This window comes from Lepidothrix coronata, unplaced genomic scaffold (assembly GCF_001604755.1).
Source record: "Lepidothrix coronata isolate B3197 unplaced genomic scaffold, Lepidothrix_coronata-1.0 Scaffold46, whole genome shotgun sequence".
Classification (NCBI taxonomy): domain Eukaryota; kingdom Metazoa; phylum Chordata; class Aves; order Passeriformes; family Pipridae; genus Lepidothrix; species Lepidothrix coronata.
Genome location: NW_016690226.1, coordinates 3,619,095 through 3,641,072, shown reverse-complemented (window position 1 = coordinate 3,641,072; position 21,978 = coordinate 3,619,095). Strand labels below are relative to the sequence as shown.

General features: G+C 36.5%; 1 protein-coding gene across 7 annotated transcripts in view; it reads left to right on the top strand.

Moving 5' to 3' along the window:
• The window catches only part of SPAG17 (sperm associated antigen 17), a 98,065-nt gene that overhangs the window by 36,806 nt on the left and 39,281 nt on the right, over positions 1-21,978 (top strand). For 5 of the 7 annotated variants that reach the window (XM_017814734.1, XM_017814735.1, XM_017814737.1 and 2 more), the window contains 14 exons: positions 615-696; positions 2,123-2,244; positions 3,139-3,276; positions 3,360-3,473; positions 4,887-5,037; positions 6,687-6,917; positions 8,876-8,964; positions 9,632-9,733; positions 11,213-11,367; positions 15,907-15,986; positions 17,653-17,735; positions 19,025-19,228; positions 20,349-20,460; positions 20,994-21,122. In XM_017814734.1, the coding sequence (XP_017670223.1) occupies positions 615-696; positions 2,123-2,244; positions 3,139-3,276; positions 3,360-3,473; positions 4,887-5,037; positions 6,687-6,917; positions 8,876-8,964; positions 9,632-9,733; positions 11,213-11,367; positions 15,907-15,986; positions 17,653-17,735; positions 19,025-19,228; positions 20,349-20,460; positions 20,994-21,122 (1,792 nt within the window). The remainder of the gene's footprint in view (positions 1-614; positions 697-2,122; positions 2,245-3,138; positions 3,277-3,359; positions 3,474-4,886; positions 5,038-6,686; positions 6,918-8,875; positions 8,965-9,631; positions 9,734-11,212; positions 11,368-15,906; positions 15,987-17,652; positions 17,736-19,024; positions 19,229-20,348; positions 20,461-20,993; positions 21,123-21,978) is intronic. The other 2 variants (XM_017814736.1, XM_017814732.1) reach the window with 1 other exon arrangement.

Sequence of the window (21,978 nt, the reverse complement as noted above, 5' to 3'; positions counted from 1 at the left end):
TCTTGTAAAGAATAACTGCTTATAGGCAAGAATTGCCTGTCTTTAATTTTAAATCAAAAATTCACCTTGGACCATCGCTCTGAGTAATTTTCTGTGAATAAAATTTCGATTTTTGTCTTCAGCATTTAAAACCTAAAAAAAAGGAGAAAAAAATAGTTGAGCATTGGGGAAATAGAAAAAGCAAAAATTGGAAGGATCATACCAGTATAGTGTAAAAATTCCTTAAATAGCTCTGATCGATATGCCTGCACAGAGCTACTATATCTTGTTGCACATCTGTGAACTGCCAAAAAACCCAGATTATTAGTTCTATGCAAGATCAGTTTCCTTATTTTGTTCATGGTAGGAAAAACTTAAGTGGGCAGAAGTGGCTTATATAGGACATGTACTAGTAGCAGAGATGAAATGGACTTACTCCATCTGTAACAGTACTACTGATTTAAAACATTCATAAAACTACATTCTTACTGTCTTGTTCCATTTAAAAGTTTAGCATCTAGTCGAGCATGAGCAACCAAATCTGAATGAAATTAATTTTCCCACCTATTTGTGCAATCCTTACTTGTTGTATTGTTTCTGATTTTTTTTTTGTGTCTATATTTTTGTTCGCTTAGGTTGAACCAGCATCACACATGACACCTCCAAAGAAAAAAGGGAAAGCAGAAGAAGTTCTACCAACAGAAATTTTGTCACAGGGTATGTTTAAAGGATTAAAGCACTCGTGTAGTTGTTCACTTTGTTGAACCATTCATTCAGCTGACAACACAAATCCTTGAAATTATTTGTGCAGTAAGCTGAAGATGTTATGCGAATCGGTTCTTAGTGAATACATTGTGTAAGTCTGAAAACTGCAGTGATGGTAACCAAGTATTTTAGAAAATCCCCTTTTCTATGTTTCTGATCACAGTCAAATTTAAATTATCTACATTAATGAACATTGTTAGTCTCTTTTTAATAAAAATTGTCTGAAGTTTCATAGAAACATGGAATATTCTGAGTTGGAAGGGACCCAAAAGGATCTTCGAGTCAAACCCCCGGCCCTGCACAGGACAGCCCCAAGAGTCACACCACGTGCCTGAAAGCGTTGTCAAAACACTTCTTGAACTCTTGTCAGGCTTGGTGTTGTGACCACTTCCCTTGGGAGCCTGTTCCTGTGCCCAACCACCCTCTGGGTGAAGAACCTTTTCCTAATATCCAACCTAAACCTCCCCTGACACAACTTCAGGCCATTCACTCAGGTCCTGTCACTGGTCACCACAGAGCAGAGATCAGTGCCTGCTTCTCCTCTTCCCCTCATGAGGAAGTTGTAACTGCAATGAGGTCTCCCTTCAGTCGCCTCTTCTCCAGGCTGAACAGACCAAGTGCCCTCAGCCGCTCCTCATACGGTTTCCCTCAAGGCCATTCATCACCTTCATTGCCCTCCTTTGGATGCTCTCTAAAAGCTTAATCTCTTGAGGAGAAAAGACAACGCAGAAAGAATCGTGCCTTGCAGAATATACCATCTAAGGAGTCTTTCTGCTGTGCCTTTTGCAACCGGACATGCCTGTCTCATATTGGCCTTTTTAGCCGCCAATGCGCTTGCAACAAACGTGGGTAGAGCCCTCCCCAAATCTTCGTTCGCGAAGCCTGGCCATGATGACCCAAAACTGCACACAGGACTCGAGGTGAGGCTGCACCAGTGCAGAGAAGAGTGGGACAATCCCCTCCCTCGACCAGATGATGCTTTGCCTCATGCCCCACCCCAGGACACAGTTGACCCTCCTGGCTGCCAGGGCACTGCTGACTCATCTTCAACTTGCTGTCGACCAGGACCCCCAGGTCCCTTTCTGCAATGGTGCTTTTTCAGCATCTTGTTCCCCGGTTTGGATGTATGTGCAGGGTTACCCCATCCCAGGTGCAGAATCTGGCACTTTCCCTTGTTAAACCTTTTAAACTTGTTAAATATTGTTCATGATTGCCCAGCCCTGTAGTCTATCAAGGTCTCTCTGCAGGGCCTCCCTGCCTTTGAGGGAGTTAACAGCTCCTCCCAATTTTGTGTCATCTGCAAACTTGCAGAACTAACTTGGAATATAAGTTGACATTTCTGAATAAATAGATCTTAATCTTTTATCTCTTATTACAGCAGCTGAAGAAACTTCTTTTTTGTCTCATTCCATGGACATGAGGTTTTACAATGACTTGCTGAGTCAGATTCCTGAGGAATACTTTTCTGTACCCTTAATGCTGAGCTGCATGTTGGAACAGGTGGGAATGTTCTCTGTTTAATTTCTGTGGCCTAGACCTCATCTAATGAATTGGTCAAAGATCAATAAATCCCTCTGTTTCAACCTGAAATACGAGACTGTGTGTGGAAGCACTGAGCAAGGAGGTTCAATATGAAGGAATCAAAACTCCAAAGTGCTGTCTGATTTTCTTTCATGTTGTGCACTTACTCTGCATATACAGTGTTAGTCCATAATTAATTTTTGAAGACTACAAATACAATTAAATAAGGCAAAAGGTGTAATTTCTTATCTAGATCAATAACAAGTTTTTATGTCCTGCGACAATGTTATCGATATTGAACTTCTGCTGTTTTACTTGATTCAAATGTCTTAGGGCAAGCCTAACATAGAAGTGACATATGTCAATTTTAGTGCTAGACAGATCTGACTTCTGTTAAGTTCAAGCACAGTCTATAATTTAGAAGAGACCTACAATATGATTTGGAAATTCTCCTTCTTTTAGGAGTAAAATTTCTGAACAATTTTGGAGTTTTTTACTATTTGTAACTTAGTCTGTAAATAGACTCAGGCAAGAATACTCTAAGTCAAGTCCAACACCTAATAGACAATCAATTTTTAATTACCTGTGTTAATTCAGAATTCTTAACATTTCAAGTTGGAATATTTTTCTTCTCATCCTTCCAAAAATTAATAAGAGAAAACTCTTAATTCTGTTTTCCATAATCTTTGTTTTGGGCAGGAACTAACTTGGGAAATTGTATTTTTGCTACTTGTAGAAAAAAATTTTGGTTTTCTTTCTTGACAAAATTTATGGACCTGTGCTTAGCTTATAGCAGGATCTGCTTGCTAGTTCTAATAAAGGTAAGCAGCAGTCAATACTGCAATGAAAGTTAACATGTATTATGTTTGCCAGGTTATTGCGAGTGAAGAAGACCTTACACCACCTAGTCTGGTGGTACAAGAACCTCCAGCAAATGGGTTTCGTCATGCCATTGCCGATCATATAGTCTCTGTTCTTCCTTCTCTTTCACTTTCTTTGAGTGAAAAAAAGGTTTGTGTTGTCTTTTGTTTATCTCCTAAAATGACAAATAATCTCATTATTGGGATGTAATAACTCTTTCTTTTTTCTAACAGAATCTATATGACTACTTTTCTTCTAAGTGCAGTGAAGAAAAGACTGTTACCCCCCAGTACCCTCTCTTATTTAACTACCATGATACCCTCGCTCAGCGGTTGCACTTCCTGAAGGTATTTTTCTACCTATCATATAGAAACATTTCCCAGGTCCACAGGCAATGAGTGCTCAATGCACTAGAAGGGATGGAACATTTTACAAAACAGAACAGCATAGCCTAGATTTTTTTCTACTGAGATGGACACACCAACGTGTTTAGTTTACTTAAGAAGCAATGAGTTAATGACAGAGGACACCTTACAAATGTAGAGAACAAACATATTGATTTCAGTGATCTATCTGCATTATTAATAAGAATGTTTAGCCTTTGGCAAAGATCGGAGATATTATAGAACTCTGATTTACTGTAGTCAAATACTGATGAAACTATGGAAAATTAGTTTCTAACTTGATCATGGTGATTTAGCAGTTAGAGTAGATTGAATAATAAAATGTAGAGAAGCATAAGAAAATGTATGGAGTTAATGAACACAAGAAGTATATTCAGGGTGGTTGAATAGTTGGAGCATAGTGTATAACCAAGATATTGCCAAATTTTAACAAAGGCAGAAAGGTTCAGAGACTGCAAGGTTTGGGATTATTGCAAAGTAACAGTTCCCAGACTTTCTGAACCAAAAATCCAGTGAATTTATCAATTTTTTCCAAAGCCAAGGTGTAGTTGTACTATTAAACTTTGAAAAGTCTCTGAAGGCAATACAAGTGATAGTACAGTTCTAGATTTCACAGCTAAGATGTGTCTGCCTGGCTTCATGAACTACAAATTGTCTATGGAATGTTTAACAACAATTGATTAGACAATATTCAGAAACAAGTCAAGTTTGACACAGTGGATGTATTCAAGCAGAAGGGAGGACTGAGTAATCTCTGAAAGAGATGCTTTTAGCAGGCATATACTTGATGCATTTCATGTACTTGCTGAAGAAGAAATTCAGGATATAGCACATTGTTTGAGGAATAGATAGAGGAAAAGGATTTGGAATATGCAGTCCAAGAAAAAGTACTATAAGTGTGTAATACTAAAAATGGTGAAACTGAAAGATACCAGAAAGTCTGAAAAGATAAATGCCCCCCATCACAGACTGATCAATGAGTTTACAGATTGTATTACTATGAAAAGTAGCACAGACCACCTGAAAGGTATATGGAAGGAACCTGCTACAACTCTGACTAGACCAGTACATATTTCTGTATTTTTGAGTCTAGCTAGCACAGGTAAATAACTTCTAACAAATGTCTGTTATTATCCTGTCAGTCATTCTCTTATGTGTTAAATTTTTTTTCTGCCTAAATATCTGACACCATGATTCAAAACCACACTATGAGCACATGCTCAAATTTAATTTTACGTCCAACTGAGTTAGGCAGATGCTAGTATCTTCTGCTATAAGAAGACTTCTTTATTCAAACATAATTTTTAGAAATAGAGAACGTTTACTTTAACTATGGTACTTTCATTTTTGTTCCAGGCCCAGGAGAACTTAAATCCGGAAAATATTGAGCGTGAAATGATGAATAAACTGCCTCTTACAGAACTTACCCATTTCACCCTTCCTTCAACTAAAAATAACACTAAACACTTGGCCAGAGTTCATGAGCTCATGCATTATTGTACCAGTGGTAAAATTATTTTCATTGATATAACTGCCATTTTTCTTTTTTCTGGTTGATGATCCTATTAAATAGCAAGAATTTTGGGACAAGTTTTTTCAGCTGCCAAAAAGCCTTTGCAGAATTTCCCATTTTCACATTCTTGCTTATAAATACTTATAGCCTACTATACACAAGTTAACCCTCATTTCAGACCTCAATTTCATGGTTAATGGGAAAGACTATATGTGTATTAAATACTGCGTGAGTAAGAGCTGGAAGTATGTTAAAACTCCTTTATTTATTTGTATTCACAAACATACAAACAATTACTAATTCTAAGGAAGAAAAAACTGTAAAAATCACAAATTTGATCCTAGGATATGTAATGCATTTTGAGAGATGCTGATGTAAATTGTATATTTATTTACCCACACCCTTTTGGAGGAGGAGCACATATATCTTAGGGAGGCAATTTTTATTGAACAATAAATGGCTTTCAGAATGTATTCTGTATAAGTATTGGTATTAATAATAAAACTACTTTATAATAGTACCTGTATCAAACCAAGAATACATGCACTTCTTCAACCATAATCACTTCTGCAGTTACCTTTTCTTGGAGTGCTTTCTGCCATAAAGTACACTGGGAAACAATCCCAAAGCCTACATAAATACCCTTAGGTAGTATCAAAAGTCCTCTCTAGGCTACTAAGAAGTATAAACATTCAAATCCCCATGGTTATATTTATATCATCATGTAAGGCACAGGATTTGAAGGTACTTTCCCAGCTATTTCATCCCGAGGTCCCGTGTGTTGGATTAATTTACACTCGCTATGTTGTTTCTAGTTGTTGGTATGTTCATTTTGGACAGTAAGGTATATAAGGTATTCAGTATTGCTGTAGCATTCCAGCTGAGTTTTAAATTTGATGGTCTTTACTGGACTATACTGTGGTGCCAGACTCTCCCAACTGGTAACTTAGCTAGCAGTGCCTTCGCTTGTGTCAAGAAGGTGATTGATTTGAACGGACGATGTGATATCCAACATTTTTGAGATGTATGACATGCTTGGGTGCTTAACTACCCTGAAGTGAAAACATTTTAAACTGAAGACACTCTATATTTGATTTGGGCATTGTACTACCTGTCTTAAAAATCAGTCCTTTGCTTGATTATCACTGTTATATATAGACACTGATGCATACAACCATACATAGGATTTATTATTGCCTTTGCACCTGGCATACTTCTGTGTAAATTATGTGTAAAATTTTGTCTGAAGAGAAAAAAACGTTTGATACTTGTCTGAGAAGCTACAGAGAATAAAAAAGTTTCATGAACTGAAAATAACTAGCTGTTAACTGGTTTGATAATGTCTACTCAGTATTTTAAAATCAACATCATTTATATAAACTTAATGAGCCAGAAGGTATTCAAATGTAGGAACCACTTCATTTAAGATGGATTAATATTTAGGCATATCATTTTGCAATTTGGAAGCATTCAACTTTGAATGCAGTGTAAAATGTAGCCCACATAAGTTGATCCAATACCATTAAGGAAATTGGTGTTGTCTTTTGCAAAGTTGCCAAGAACAATACACTTAAATAGTCTTCTATTTATCTTTTGCTGAGCTGTAAGGACGTTTTCAGTTAATGATTGTAATTCTTTTTCAGAACTTCTGAGTTGGGCTGAAGTAGAAAGAGCCTTTAGAGTATTTACTTTTGAAAGCCTGAAGCTGACCTGGCTGAGTGACTCTGGTTTCCTGGAGAGCTCTGGATCTATGGTTGGAGGGAATTCTGAAGTGTGTTGTATCCCTTGGGATAATCCAGACATGTTTGCAAGACAGCTGAGGCAACTCTTCCTTATGGAAAAGAAGCTTAATGGAAAATCTCCAAGAGGCTCCGGTAAAAAGCTCTCTGTTTACATTACTTCTGAAGGATTTGAATCCACTATTTGTTTTACCATATCATTTGCTATTGCAGGGATGTGATTTTTCTTCCTCGTACAAATCACAAAATTTTCAAGTATTGTATGGTCTGTACGTTGAGTAACTATGTAGGAATACTAGAATAAGGACAAAAGCTATTTTGTACTACAACATTAACAATTGTAGACAATACAGGGTGAATTTTCTGAAGTTCTACATTTTCTCCTGCAGTTTCTAACATAATGAAAAGTTGTTGGCCTGGTTAAAGGAGAAGTGTTGACCAAGAAGCAACATTAAAAGCAAGTGATTATTTTTGGGGTGATGCAAGAAAAGTAGAAATTTAAGCAACTATACCTTTAGGTACATGATTATAGAATCATAGATTGTAGAATAATCATTTAGGTTGGAAGGGACCTCTAAAGGTTATCTATTCCAACCCCCGTGCAATGAGCAGGGACATTTTCTACTAGATCAGGTTGCACAGAGTCCAATCTGACCTTCAGAGTTTCCAGGAATGGAGCATCTACCACCTTTCTGGGTAACCTTTCCCAGGGTTTCACCATCCTCATTGTAAAAAAATTCTTCCTTATGAATCTATCCTTCCTTAAAACCATTACTCCTTATCCTATTACTACAGGCCCTACCAGAAGGTCTCTCAAGGCCACGATAAGGTCTCCCCGGAGCCTTCTCTTCTCCAGGTTGAACTTTCTAAGCCTGCCTTCACAGGAGAGGTTCTCCATTTCTGTAATCACCTTCATTGGTCCGCCTCTGGACCAGTTTCAACAGATCCATGTCTTCCCTGTGCTCAGGACCCTAGAGCCGGATGCAGCACTTTGTGATGTTGTCCATCCTTTCCTAATAGAGATGTGTAAACAACCAGCTTAGATGGGATCTTTTCCCTAGAAGGTTGGAGCAGACAAAAATGAATCCTGCGTATCTGCCTCTCTTTTAAATTTTGGGAACATTTTGGGGTGTTGGTTTATTTTACTTTTATAGTAGTCACAATAGTAAATATAGCAGTTACAAGCATAACAACATTTCAGCACTTCTGCAGCACAAAAGCAAATACCAGGAAGATAAAACATTTGCTTTCAAGTCTCTTCCATATTCTAAAGGCAGTCAGTAAAGAGATGTAACTTCCAAGAGAAGCAGAGCCTAAAGATATATGTCTGGAAACTGAGCTGGTTATAAGGCACTTACAAACAAGTGCTTCATGGTGTATTTTCTCCCAGAAAGAGTAATTTTCTTGTACATGTGAATTTTCTCTTCCCTAACTCAGGACATAAAGAATTCTGTTAAAAGGAAATTATTTTTAAAAAATTAAGAGAATATAGAAGTTAAAGTCCCCATGTGATCCTGTTCTTATCAGATGCTCATTGTAACAATGGAATGACTGGTCAGATCATCAGGAGAACTAATATTCAGTCAGTAGCTTATGAAACTCCACTCACTAAATTAATTGAAAATTTATATTTTTCAAAAATATGTGAACATATTAAAACAATTGATTTTACCTTCTATTTTAATGTCATCTGTGCAAAGGACTGCTTCTTAAAGTACTCAGAAAAACGGTTCTTTGTGTATGAATCAGGAGGATACTTCTGAGAATGTTTTTAATGGTTTTGACTATGCAAGGCCAGCATAGGTTAGATAAAGAGGATTATTTGAGTGGGTTTTATAAAGTGTTCTTTTTCTTTTTTTTCTTTTTCTTTGCCAGTGCTATCTGGCACTCCTTGTCCCTGGATTTTAACGTTCTCTTTTAGGAAAGAAGGGTAGCAGAGCTGATCATGTATTTATAGGACTAGTGTCATAAAAGGAAGTTTTAACTTTATGTCCATTTCATCAGGAAGGCTAAAGGAATTGCATTACCCTGACCGTAGTGTTTGGGGCTGAAATTTCTGGAACAATTCTTAAAATTCTGCTTTCAATTTCCAGGGCATACGGAAATAAATGGCAAAGATGGAAGAGATGGTCTGGCTGATCCTCTTTTGGACAACGAATTAGATCTTCCTGTTTCTGATATGGCAAGTGTGAGGAATAGAGTCAACTAGGCTTTACATGAGGCAACAGAACATACTGTTCAATGCCAGGACATGTTACTGGGGATTTCTTTGCAATGCTGAATGCAAATGTTAATGTTCTGATGTCTGGGAAATAGTGCCATAACTTTTAAGCACTGTGAAAGCACTTTCTTGGAATTCCAAGGTGATGGGTATCAGTGAAGCCGCTAATAATAATTCTGTGCTGGCCTCACTGAATACCAGGGGTCAAATACAAACATGAAAATTTAAAAGAAAATGTCAAACTGTGTCAGACTAGTAAACTGTGTAGTTTGGCGTCTTCAGAATCACCTGTCTGCCATATATCCCTGCATAAACATAGCAATTTTAAAATGACATCACAGGACATGTTTAAATACTTATAATTGCTTACAGAACTCAGAAACATATAAGCTAATAATAAAAGTATTTAGATTATGTTTGCCATAAAAAAATCCAAGACTAAAAACCCTTGGGAGTAATTGTATTTTTTATTAAATAGTGCCATACGGGTCTGCACATATGCAGCATTATGCGGTTAACTGTGATGCAACATGTGATACTGTCTATTAAGCCAACAAGATTAGAGTTAATTTAATACAACTGACACTGAAATGTTGATATACATTAATTTGGTTTGGTGTATTTTGAGGTGAGTCTGGAAAATTACTTAGAAGAAATAAAAAAGATACAGCAGCGTTGCTTGACGGACTGGAATTTTGAGGAGCATTTTCAACCACATGTTCTTCTTCAGGTATCTGTGAACTGACAATCTTATACATACAGTCACCTATACAAAGAAGTCGTGGCAGAGTTCAGGGTATTTTCTTGCTTGATAATTGATTTAGTTTTATCTCTTTTTCATTTTTACCAAAACCCATTGTTCTTTAGCTGCTTTTTAGTTCTTTATGTGAAATTTAGTCTGTAATGGGTTTTTATTTCCTGATTTGGCCGAACTAGAGCTGTCCTATTTCATTGCAAGTCTCTTAGCTAAACATGATGGAGATAAAATGACCTTGCCCTTAGGGGTGATCCTCTCTGGCAGTTATGGGGCTCATTAGTGTATGTGAAAACATACTGTGCAAATACCTCTGCAGTATATGTTTTCTGGGCAAACAGAAAATTTTGTTGTTACGTTACTTCACCCTTTCAGGGCTAAAAGCGTCATTTATAGAAGTCCTGCTAGCTAAAAACTAAAGCTTACCTTGCAGAAATGCAGAATGACAAATGTGAAAGATGAGTTCAAGTGTAGTTGGCTTAAGTTGGTAGGCATTCTCTTGGGAAGAGTGGATTATTAGTTCCTTGTAATGCCTTGAGCTTCCTATACTGTAATTCTTGTTTGACCCTGACACATGCTGTACGTGGGTGAAGGAAATTCTGCTTGGAGTTTTGAGCACCACTTTAGTGTCACAATTGCAAACACTGGTCATACATTTCAGTGCCTAAGAAATTATGCAACATAAATAGCTAATGCTACCTGAACTGTCAGAAAGTCTCAGGTGACTGGAAAAAGGTTTAACATTGTACCCATCTTTAAAAAGGGTAGAAAGGAGGACCCTGGGAACTACTGACTTGTCAGCCTCCCTTCTGTGCCTGGAAAGATCATGGAACAGATCCTTTTAGAATCTTCAGCTGCATAGTTTTGAAAAATAATAGTTTACTTAAAAGAAGGCTTTCTTCTAGCTATGACTATAAAGTCACAGTTTCAGCCTGCAGACAATGTAAATATTGAAAATTATGGGCCCACTACAGAACAGAGTGGAATAATGTAGAAGACAGTAAATCTCAGAGATGTGTAGGTCATAGTTATAGCAAATTGAATACCAAGTCGACTCAACTGAGATAACAAAAAAAATAAACTTGTTTTCTTTTTACCTGGTATATGATAGTTCTGCTTTTATTTACTATTTATTTAAATATTTTATTATTTAAACTTGCTTAAGTATTTATTCAATATTTTAATTTATTTGGTTTTTATGTAGTTGAACTTTTTTATTCATGGTCAGTCTCAGAAGGTGGAGCATAGAGACTGTCTCATCTCAACATAAATAGGAATGGAGTTTCAATTTCCACCTACCTGAACAATTCAGGTTGCTGGAATCCAAATGCTTTGAGTACACCTTGTAGGAGAGTGAAGTTCTATAGCACCTTTTGCTAAAAGCTGTGTTGTGTAGCCTTTGTACATATACTACTGTCTGCGGGGAGGGTATACCTTTATTTCTTTCCTTTTCAGGTTCTTCATACAGCATCCCAAGAATATAGATGTATTGATACCTTTTATCATAACCAAGATAACTCTTTGTTAATGGTTTTTCACAATCCTATGAATCAATATCGTCTGTGCCAAGAGACTTGGGATATTGCATTGCACTCTAATGTTGGATTCAGGTAATTGATTTTATATTTCATGTCTCATTCACAGTCGTTTTCAATAAAAGCCTCCATGGGTATGCCTGGGGCAAAGTTTTGAAATTAAGACATTGCTATGTAACACATTTATGAGAAAGCAAGTCATGCAGCTTGAAAACAGTGCTGTGTTAAAAGAATTCTCTTGAGCTTTTCTGAGTAAGAACAATGCAGTAGGTTGCTCCTTATCACATACTACAAAAATATAAATAATGCACACATACACACAAAGTCATGTTTGGGATACCACATCAAGAAAATTATACTTCAGGTAAGGGATGTTAAAAAGAAAATTCTAGGTATACACTTACTAGGTTTTTCAACTATGTATACATAAACTCAGTGATTGTAAGTGGGAAAATTTTGGGGGAAAACTAGAAGTCCTTTATTGATATTAGAACTTTTTTTTTCACAGAATACCACATTCTTCTTAATTCCTTGTCACTGTCTGCGCACCAGTTATAGGCGTGCAAATGGTTAGTGTGTCCACTATTAGAGCTTTTGTCAGTGGACCTATTTGTTTTGGAATATATTTTTGCATTGAAGAAGTGGTATAAATGATGGTGTAGATCCAACTGCTATTCGAAATAATTGACTGAAAATAGAAAAAGTGTCCATGTACTGATATGTAAAGAAGTTAAATGCCATAGAGAGACAGCTGAGCTATCTTTAACTATGTCACTCTGGTGCTCTATGGATTAATTAGATTTATCAAATAGAATTTCAAGCAAATTATCCAGTAGAAAACACCTACCCCCTATTTGTTTGCAGGCATCCCTTTCTAAGTGCAGTGCCTAATTTATCAGAATGTGGGAATTTTTTAATGGAAACTTTTGTTGGGACCTATGTATTTGAACAGGATTGAATGCTAAATAGGCAAAATGTCTTCAGGCCTTCCTGAAGACATATTTTGTATTGTATTTTGTATCTTTGCTCTCAGTCAAGGAGCTCTATGTGAGTCCATCTCAGCTTTCCTGGCTTAAATTATTTGCCATGAAAAGGGGCTGTTGTGATTAGCAGTGATTGCGACCAGAGCCAAAAGAGATTTACCAGCAGAAATCAAAGTTCCTTGGAGAAAATGCTGGCTGTTTTGTGTTTGTTGGGCAGATCCACTAAATGTCTGGTCAGTTTTTTTGCATTTATGTAACACTATACCCAAAAGATAAGTGAAAGACGGTGTGTTCAAGTGAAGCTGGGTATTGCATTCAGATAGACCCAAGCAGAGAGTCAAGTTATCTTAAAGTCTGTTTCACATAAGTCTGTTGAAGCCCAGAGCTTTTTATTCTGGCAGCTATTCTTACTCTAATTTGTGTGGCACTGGACTTTAAAATGCCTAATTCAAGTTTCTTAAATATAAACAGCTGGTGCCAGTTTAGCTGCCTGGTATATTTGAGTTGTCTGGACAGGGCTGACACACATGACATGAGACCCATAGGAGACCCATAGACTTTTGGAACAAACACCAGAGACCAGGTCACATACCCTAGTACATCGAACATGTCACTTGGTGTTTGCATACACTGAATAATTCCTCATCCCAACAGCATATTGTTGGTGTGTTGTCTGTAGAAGCAGGTAGGGATGTACCAGACTTCCCCTGGAAGCATTTCTCCCTGAAACAAAAACTGTTCATTTGCAGGGTTGTAGAGCAGATAGGCTGGTCCCCTTTGACAGGACGTTGAAATAGTTCAAGGCCAACTAAGAAATGCAAGGAGCTCTTGATACATGCAAAAAAAAAAGTTGCTAATTTTGCACCCAAAGAAGGGATGAAGCATGTTCTCTGGTAGATGCATTATAATACAGTAGCTGTATGTTTCCTTCTTCTTACTCTTCCACATCCACTGGAAACAAGGCTTAGACATTAAAGATTGTTTCTACCTGGGGCAGAAATGTCTTTGTCCAGTGACAATTCATCAGGTTCTGTTTCAAAGCAGCAAGGAGTTCCTAAAGAAACTGACATGAAAGCTGCAAGAAGGTTTGGCTTTGCTCTTGTTTCATAGAAGTATTCAACATCACTGCTGTGTGAGCTACTTAGAATCTTTGAGGAGCTGTAGGCCCTCTTTCAGTTCTGTTACGTGGCATCAATACCTGCCAATTCTCTGCAAAATAACCGGTACGTTTTCAGGACTTATTCAGCCTTTTGCTAAAGGTAATTTTAGATTTCCAGACAAAGTATCATAAATAATTGCTAGTGTATGTTTCCAGGCAACATAACACTTCTGTGGAAGACAGTCTTTAAATACCTGGAGTGCTTTAAGCTGTTCCCTGCAATTAGCTTCCAGATCCTGCTGAGTTGCCAGAAACTGGCACAAATCTCACTCATTAATTAAGTGGTTACTGGCTTTTACCTTTGTATGAAATAACTGACTCCTGGTGAGTTTACTATCAATTTATTGGTTTTTAATTTATTAAAATTACTATCATTCTAATTTATTTAAGAGTCACAATGTTACCACAGGAGAGTTACAAATGCATAACAGATGCTGTGCTTGACAATCTCTCTGATAGGAGTTCTCTATCTGTGTTTACTTGTTGCTTCTTTATTGTGACGTCTTATAGACCACAGACCAACTTTGTAGGGTCGTTTCATAGTTGCTATCTGGAATATACTTCTGTTACCTGCTAATCAGTTGGTTACAGAATCACACAATAATTTCATTTTGATTACAGTGAGTTCTGTTACAGGAAATTCTCATACAAGGTGGAAATTAAATTTCTCACGTTGCAGCAGCTTTTGCTCCTGGAGACCCCAGTTACCTTCCTTCTTTATGGATATCAGGTCCTGTGGTTCATGTAGAACATCCAAAAATTCAGAAATTATACCTTTTAAAGGGTAGGCAGCAGGAAGCTGCATATGAAATTCAATGGATGCTACTGACTAAGGGAATGCAAAGGCATGGACACGTGCACCTGCAGTGATGTGTGTATATAAAACATTTTAACTCTGGTTAGGATAAGTGGCCACTCTGTCAGAAAGCCAAGTGAATTCAGGCATTATCAAAACTAATTTTTGCGCAGAGTTAATGGCATTTATTTACTCTTTCATAGTAAACACATTATGCAAGTTACTGGAAAAGAATAATCCTTTCTGAGAAATGGTTCTGAGTCAGACATTGGCAGTAGGGGCATCAGAATACATATTAATAGAATGTGTATTTTAGACTTTGAATGACTGTTTCATTGCCCTAAAATATTTTCCACGCGAATAATCTCTTTTTATTTATAACATATATTCATCTTCCAGTTATTCCAGTACTGGCAACTCTATGTTCCAGACTAGTTTTGCCTTTTGTTTTCAACACCATGGGTTTTTATGGCTTGTACATTTTTCTTCAGATACAAGCAGAGTAACCTTGTCCCAACTGAGTATGATATATATGATCAACAGTTTCTCCATGCAAGTTTCCCAAAGCAGGCTCCATCTACACTGCAGAAGCTGGGAGAGACTTGTGTATCTTGAAGCTGTACATGAACTGTATACATCTCCAGTCTGTGTACATGACCTACGTATTAATTCTCTTGTACATACAATGTAATGATGTAACAAGAACTTTGAAATGGTCATGAGGTCACAAGTTGATTGTGTTGCCTGCATATTCATAACCAAAACCTGTACTCCATATAGAGCTTTTGAATACAATTGAATAATCTCAGATTTATAAATGCAAAGTATCACGAAGACACAACAACTGAATGTGATACATTCTTCAAAATCCCCATTTTAATTTTGCACATATGAAGAATTTTACTTTCAAGAATTATGGTAACCCTCCAAATGAGGGGTTGAGTGGCAACTGCATATAAGACTTCCAGGCTTCCTCCTACCTTGAAAACAGTTTTTCACAGTGAACTAATTTAGCAGTGATTTCAGACACCTTTGGAAAATGAGACAATGTAACTGCAGATACCAACTGCAAACTCTGGATCATTCAGTTCTCACTTCAACTTAATTGTTAATTGTGAATATTCTTAATTTATGCCAGGTCATGGTGCACCGATTCTCTAATCTGGATTTGGATGACAATTTCCAAACACCTGTCTTGTCACACCATAAAGAAGAGCTAGGAATTAAGTACAATAACACCTCAATTTCTGAACAAACAAATGAAGTGTATTCTAAAAGATAATATTAATCAAGAGCAACTAAGAAAATAAATTATTCTGGTGGCAAAACAGTGAGGAGAATGAGTCTGAACCTTTCTGAAACTGACTGTCTTTATGTTTTGTGATTTCCTGGATTTTTCTTTAGGAGCAGGTATTCTTTGGAAGACAATTTTCTAATATCTCTTTGCAGAAAGGATAACCAAAATTCCAAATATAACAGATATTAAGCAAATACCGGCCAGGTGCAAAAGTACCAGTTCCTGTAAAAACAGAGAAACCCTGTCAAACACCAGCCTTCTCTCAGAGAGAGCCTTCTCTCTTGTATAAGAAACTGAGAAGCCAAGTGGTCTTGTTTGACCTGAAATCATATTAGCGAAAACTGTATTATGTTAAATAGAGGGATATTCTGCTTTTTAGGAATTATCTCGAGCTGGTGGCTAACTCAATTGAGGACTGGGTGAGAGAGGAAGAAGCTAAATACCAAGAAGAGAAGATGGGTAAGGAAACAGAGTCTTTTAATTTGGAAAAAGCCATGGTAGAAGGCCCTTTTGAACTGTCTGCATGTGCTGTCAAAAAAACTGGCTTTACTAAGAAAGCCAAAAGTGGGTATCTTTTTATTCTAGAAAATTAATTTTTCACTTTAAGTGCTGAGGCCCAAATCTATTCAGAGCAGAACTGCGTATATTTTTTTTTTCCCTAGGATGACCTTGTTTTGACATCTATAAAGGCATAAATATGTTTTGGAATTAATTAAATGCATGTATTTGTATGTTCTGCATCATTCTCTGTTCTGAAAACTGACACCTCTAGTATCAATTTACATTTACAATAGTTGTGCTTATCTAATGAAATTACTTTAAAGATTACATACAAATATGAATCTTTGTTGAGATCACTGAACACATGAAGAGATGAGCAGTAGTTAAAGCTGGCAACATGGTTCAGGAAAATTCTTTTTTAAAGGGCAGGATAAAAGCTGGAAGTCAGAAGCTGTGGGCTAAGAGCTAAAACTGGAATTGACTAGACCAGCAGAGCAAACTTGAATTACAGGCAACATTTTGGGTAGTGAGAATTGTAAGCAGTTCATACAGTAACTGTTCAGTAGACAGCAAAATCTGAAAACCCCTATTAAGAAAAAAGAACTTTTGTCAAATTTGTTCATTTGTGTATCTAAATTATATTAACAGTTATTTATTGATGTTTCACCTTTGCTTTGTTTACCTTTTTTGAGAATGCACTTTGAAACCTTCCAGTACTAGCAGTTAGCATTTACAAAAATAGAAACGTTACTCCTCAACCCAATTAACACTTCTGATTATAGTTTGGAAACTAAAAGGGCAGTTATGACTTCTATATCATAATTTGTAGGTATCTAGCTGTCACAGGAGCTAGATTGAATCTTGCCCATATGGTGCCTCATGACAGATATAATTCGTAGAGTAGCTCACTTGCTGAAAGAAAAGAATCACCTCTAGCTGGAACATGCAATGGGCAACAGTGTCTTTGGGTGTTTTCAGTTTCACTGACACTGCTGTAACCCACACTGCAATTTCTACTTTATAATACAAAGTAAGTTTCTGATAGGGGACTTTATCTTTTCTAGAAGGTAAATATTGAATATCCAAGCATACTATAAAACTACACTCGTAGAAGATACCCTTTTCATAAGTAATAGATGCTATAAAGCCATAATAGTAAACAAGGGATATGTTTTTTCTTTAGTGAAAGTTTGAAGGGTCAGACAGCATTTATTCACTTTTTTGTCTTAAAAGGTCATAATATCTATGACTCTGGTATTGAACTTGTTCTGGCTCAGTTAAAAAATAAACATGCAAACTTGTTACGAGAGCAAAGCCTTCAACAGCAAGAAGCAGAGAGTCAGTCTTTAAATATGTTAATATACTGTTTAGCATATTTGGTCCTCAGTTATGACAATCAAGTAATATTAGTTGTCAGGTAAGTTTCTTCTTACCTAAACAGACTTTCTGTTTTACTTCTAAAAGTATTTAACATTTTCTTTATTTAACTTGTGTACTTTTAGTATTTCAAAATCTGCATTTTTTATTTATTTGCACATCTTTTATTTTTATTTTCCTATTTTTAAAAATTATTGCATTTTCATATATTTATAACCTCACTTATTTTCCCTTTCATTTCTCAAAGGCAAAACATCAGGACCTGAGAGCATAAGAGAATCTCAATCCAACAATGGAGAAAGTCCCATTATCAGAGAAGATTCTTTAAAGGTGAGGCAAAAATATATGTTTCTGAAATGGACTAAAAAGCACTGCTTTCTTATGAAGGTAAGCCTTTGTTCTTACCTAGGGTTGACTGAGTTCTCTTAGTTTTTCTGCTTTTGGCTATTTTTTGTATATGTTATTTTCTTTAATTTATTCCTTATTCATTGTGAGTTATGTTATTTTCTTAAGGGAAGACTGCTTGGAGTTAGACTAGACATTCCAAAAGCAATTCATAATTGCAATACTGGAAATACGAGTTATGAATAATATCCTACTATTCTTCAAGTTTTCAGATTGGAAAGATATGAAAAGATAAATCCAGATTCGTGAAAGTATGTGTGTACCCCACTCCCGCTTTCACTGTCTACAGCTCTTTGAAATTAGGGAATGTAAATACAGTACCTCAGAATTCCCTTATAACAGAGAATCCCATGTTATAGATGTAGTTCATGACCATGCACTACAGATTAATTGACTTGCCCAGGTTTACACAGTAAGTTTCTGGTTGATGTAGGAGTTAAGCACACATTTTTTTTAAGGTTTAGCACTGGCATTATCCATTAATCTGCACAAATCTAGATTTATTGATGTTGTAGTCCCTCTTTTTTTTGACTCCTCATAGATATAGCATGTCTCATCTTTTTTACAGTGTATAATGTTGTCCACTTAAAGTACTGGAATGTAGATATGAAATGGCATTAACCAATTCCTGGCTACTCAACTTGAACTGGCCTCGCTCAAATTAGGCTAATCCCTAACTTGTAACTCTGAATGCTTGCCATTTCTTCCACAGAAATGCTTGTGCTTTGGTATGCTTAGACTATAAAGTGCTACAAAGCCCAAAATAGTCCAGAAAATCTCAGATGTCTTCCTAATACAAGTTGATAATTTTGGCATGCATACCTCATTCTTCTTTCTGTAAAAGAATAAAATCGTTTTATCTCACAGTTGCATTTTGGGAATAAACTAATACCAGTGATGCATTGTGATTTGGTGATAAACATTGTGGACAAGTGTACAACAAAGTCATCCTTTTATGGCTAATTGTGTAAGATACAAATAATCATGTGATTCATCTCCTGTAGTCAACAATGACTGCTCTTGTCGGTTGAATGAGTCAGTGATTTTGTGCAAAATATGGTGCATAATATTGTAAAACTTTAGACACGTTTGGAAAACATGTCTTAGAGTGACTTAGAACATTGTTTCCTTTGAGGTTGTTTGCTTGTACTCTTTCCAGCATGCACATATCAGAGAGAACCACAGTTCTTCTTAATTGCTAACATTGAATGTAGGCTTGGAAGAAGGAGCAGGACCGCTTACGAGAGGAAGAAACAAAAGGAAAGACAGAAAATTTGGGAAGTAAAAAGAAAGGACAGGAGATAATAGATGGAGAGTGTAAAGATTCCGAAGAGAAGTCTAAAAATGAGCCAACAGAAGCCTCTGAACTTCAGGAGGATCACAGCATTCCAGAACCATGTTCTGAGAAAGTTTATAAGGTAAGGACTTGTATTATTGCACCACATTAGAAAAGTGCTAACTATTTGTATAGACAGTCAATATTACAGCAAAGCTATTATCTATTGTGAAATTCAAGTTCAGGGCGAATTAAGCCTATCTGTGTTTTGTTTCACGTCATTGTTTTTGATGTTTAAGATTATTTACTTTTTTTTATGTATATGACATGAATACAAACATAAGTTGATTGTGGTTTTGTGCCCATGGAAAATATGTTTGTAGGATCAGTCTTGCCTACAAATGTGGGGTTTGTGGGAATAGAAAAGGGGAGCATAAGGACTTGTCCTATCTCTTATATTAGGGGACTGCTAGGCCTACTTGAAATTTTGACTGTCCACATTGGAGATTAAGTAAAAGGAGTTCACTGTTTCTTCTATTTCATCTTTCAAAATTCATATTCTTAAAGTGCCATAATACAAGCTAATCTTCTGTTACACTAGCAGAGGGAACTCATGAGTAGTTTTGTCCAAACAGTTTTAAGGCAGTTTGCACCACCTCATATTTGCATAGTCTAAGTCTTGCATCCAAAACTTGCATAGATTGATATATTTTAGTCTTAAATTTGCTTAAGCACAGACTTTGAACTCAGATGACATTGCCATCTGAACTTATTTGAGTACACTCACATAATTTTTGCTGACTTGTGGCATTTTGGAAGGCATAGCAATCTAATTAGATTTACAGTGTCTGAATTTCAAAATCTAGAGGGTAGAAAGCTGAATCATTACCTGCCCTTCATGTGATCCCATGCCATTGTACTTTATCTCTTTGTGCTTGACTGGAATTATTCTTTCTCTCACACACTGTTAATCCACCCGTCTACTTGCTACTCTTCTGTTTTCGTGATGGCTCCATGATACTGAAGGATCAGATTCTGCTCTCATGTGTAACAAATTACTTCCATTAATAACTGAGAAATTTTTGGGATATGAGAATAGCATGCTAGGTATTTGCTAAAGTTGTTATTACATTAGTTAAACATCTAAGCAAAAAATGTTGAGCAGAAAAGTGTGATCCTGATGATCTGTCCTGCATTTACCTCTTTCATGGGTTCTGCCTTTCTTTTCTCATTTATAGATAATCTAAAACTTGTTTTTCCAGTTTCATGGCTACAATACAGGGGAGGATGTAATTCAAATATCAGGAACCACTCAATATCTCTTCCCATCCGATGGAGGACAGATTCAAGTAGAAAAGATAGAGTTTGTAAAAGGTGATTCTTTAATTCTTCATGGTTTGCTTTGACTCAGTGCTAACTGATGGCATAGTTTCTTAATCCATAAATGCTTTTTCATGTCTCAGTAGTAGAAATTCAGTTAAAGAAATTCCATATTAACGTCTATCACTGTTAATCTTTGTATTTTCCTGTAGTAGGTTAGCAGTTGATAGATAAAATTCCAGAAAAGTAGAAATGGAGAAAAATCAGTTCATATTTATCTGTTCAATGGCAACCAAGGCATGATAATTCAGGAATGTTCCAATTATTTTTCTAGTCAAATGCAATAAATCTAAAAAACAGATTCTTCTGAAGCCTCTAAGATCTAATTGTCAGGATTTTTGTAATATTTAGTCTAAACTGAGAAAACCTTAATTTTTGTCATCTTGGTCTTCTACTAAGTGATTCGGTCCAGTTCTGAGAAATTTTCTTTTTTGGTGTTCTTTAAAGTTGCAGGTACAGGGTTTATTTGGGTGCAGGTAAGTTCTGAGGCCTGATGGGACCAATAATAGTATTCCATTGCTTTACAGGTCTAACTTCGGTAAAGGTGAAAGTGATAAAAGACAACCACAATTTCTTCATTCATATCACAGATCCCAAGAAAAACTTGGAAGAAGATGAAGTGCAAGAAATTAATGAAGAAGAGAAAATTAGATCAGGTCAGTGAATTGACATCACTGATATAAAAAATTACTAGTTTGACATATTTAGTAATTTGATACAAAAATTATCAACTAACAGAAAATGGCAGAAAGTAAGAAAAATCAGCGTTCCATAAAAATCCAGTTGACTGACTTAAGTACTGTATAGAGAGACTTTAGCAAGATATAGAAGCACAGTGAAGGTTAAGCAACTGTGCAAACCAGTTTCTTTTCCAAAGCAAGGAAATCAATGAAGAGTCACCATTCTTTAAGAAAATAATTTTCTTCTTTAGTGGAGGACTCATTCAGATCTTAGGCCTGGGAAGGCAAACTGAATCCTGTTCATTGTGACCAAAGTAAATGTCTGCCTTAAAAAGGTTCCCTTTTGAACAGGACTTCCTTTTGTGGGTCAGATGACCATGACATTAGAGCCTCCTCAAGACCTTGCTGTGAAAACAGATCTTTCTGCTGTTCACTAGCTTCCGCTGTTGGTTGACATATTGCTAACACTCAGAAAGCATTGAATCCAAATCCTTTCTGAACCCAGGTGAGAGCATTTCCAAGAAGGAAGCCAGTCTGTAACAATTTGTGTCTATGTTTGCCAAAAGCATTATGGAATTGCTGTCACCCAACTGAAGAGTATTAGAAAAGTATAACTTTTGGTAGGCATATTACCTCTTCTAATCTTCATCAGTGTCAGAAAGCATCCTGCTCTTGCTCCTCCCCTTGGCTTCAGCTGCCACCAGCAATGTAACTGTAGGTTGTCCGAATAGAAAATTTGCATCCATTCCACAGATGAGGTGCTTTTTGTCTGCCCTTCTGAAAGCTGACCTATATCATTCTGGGGTCTGACAAAGGGTATCGGTGATCACCA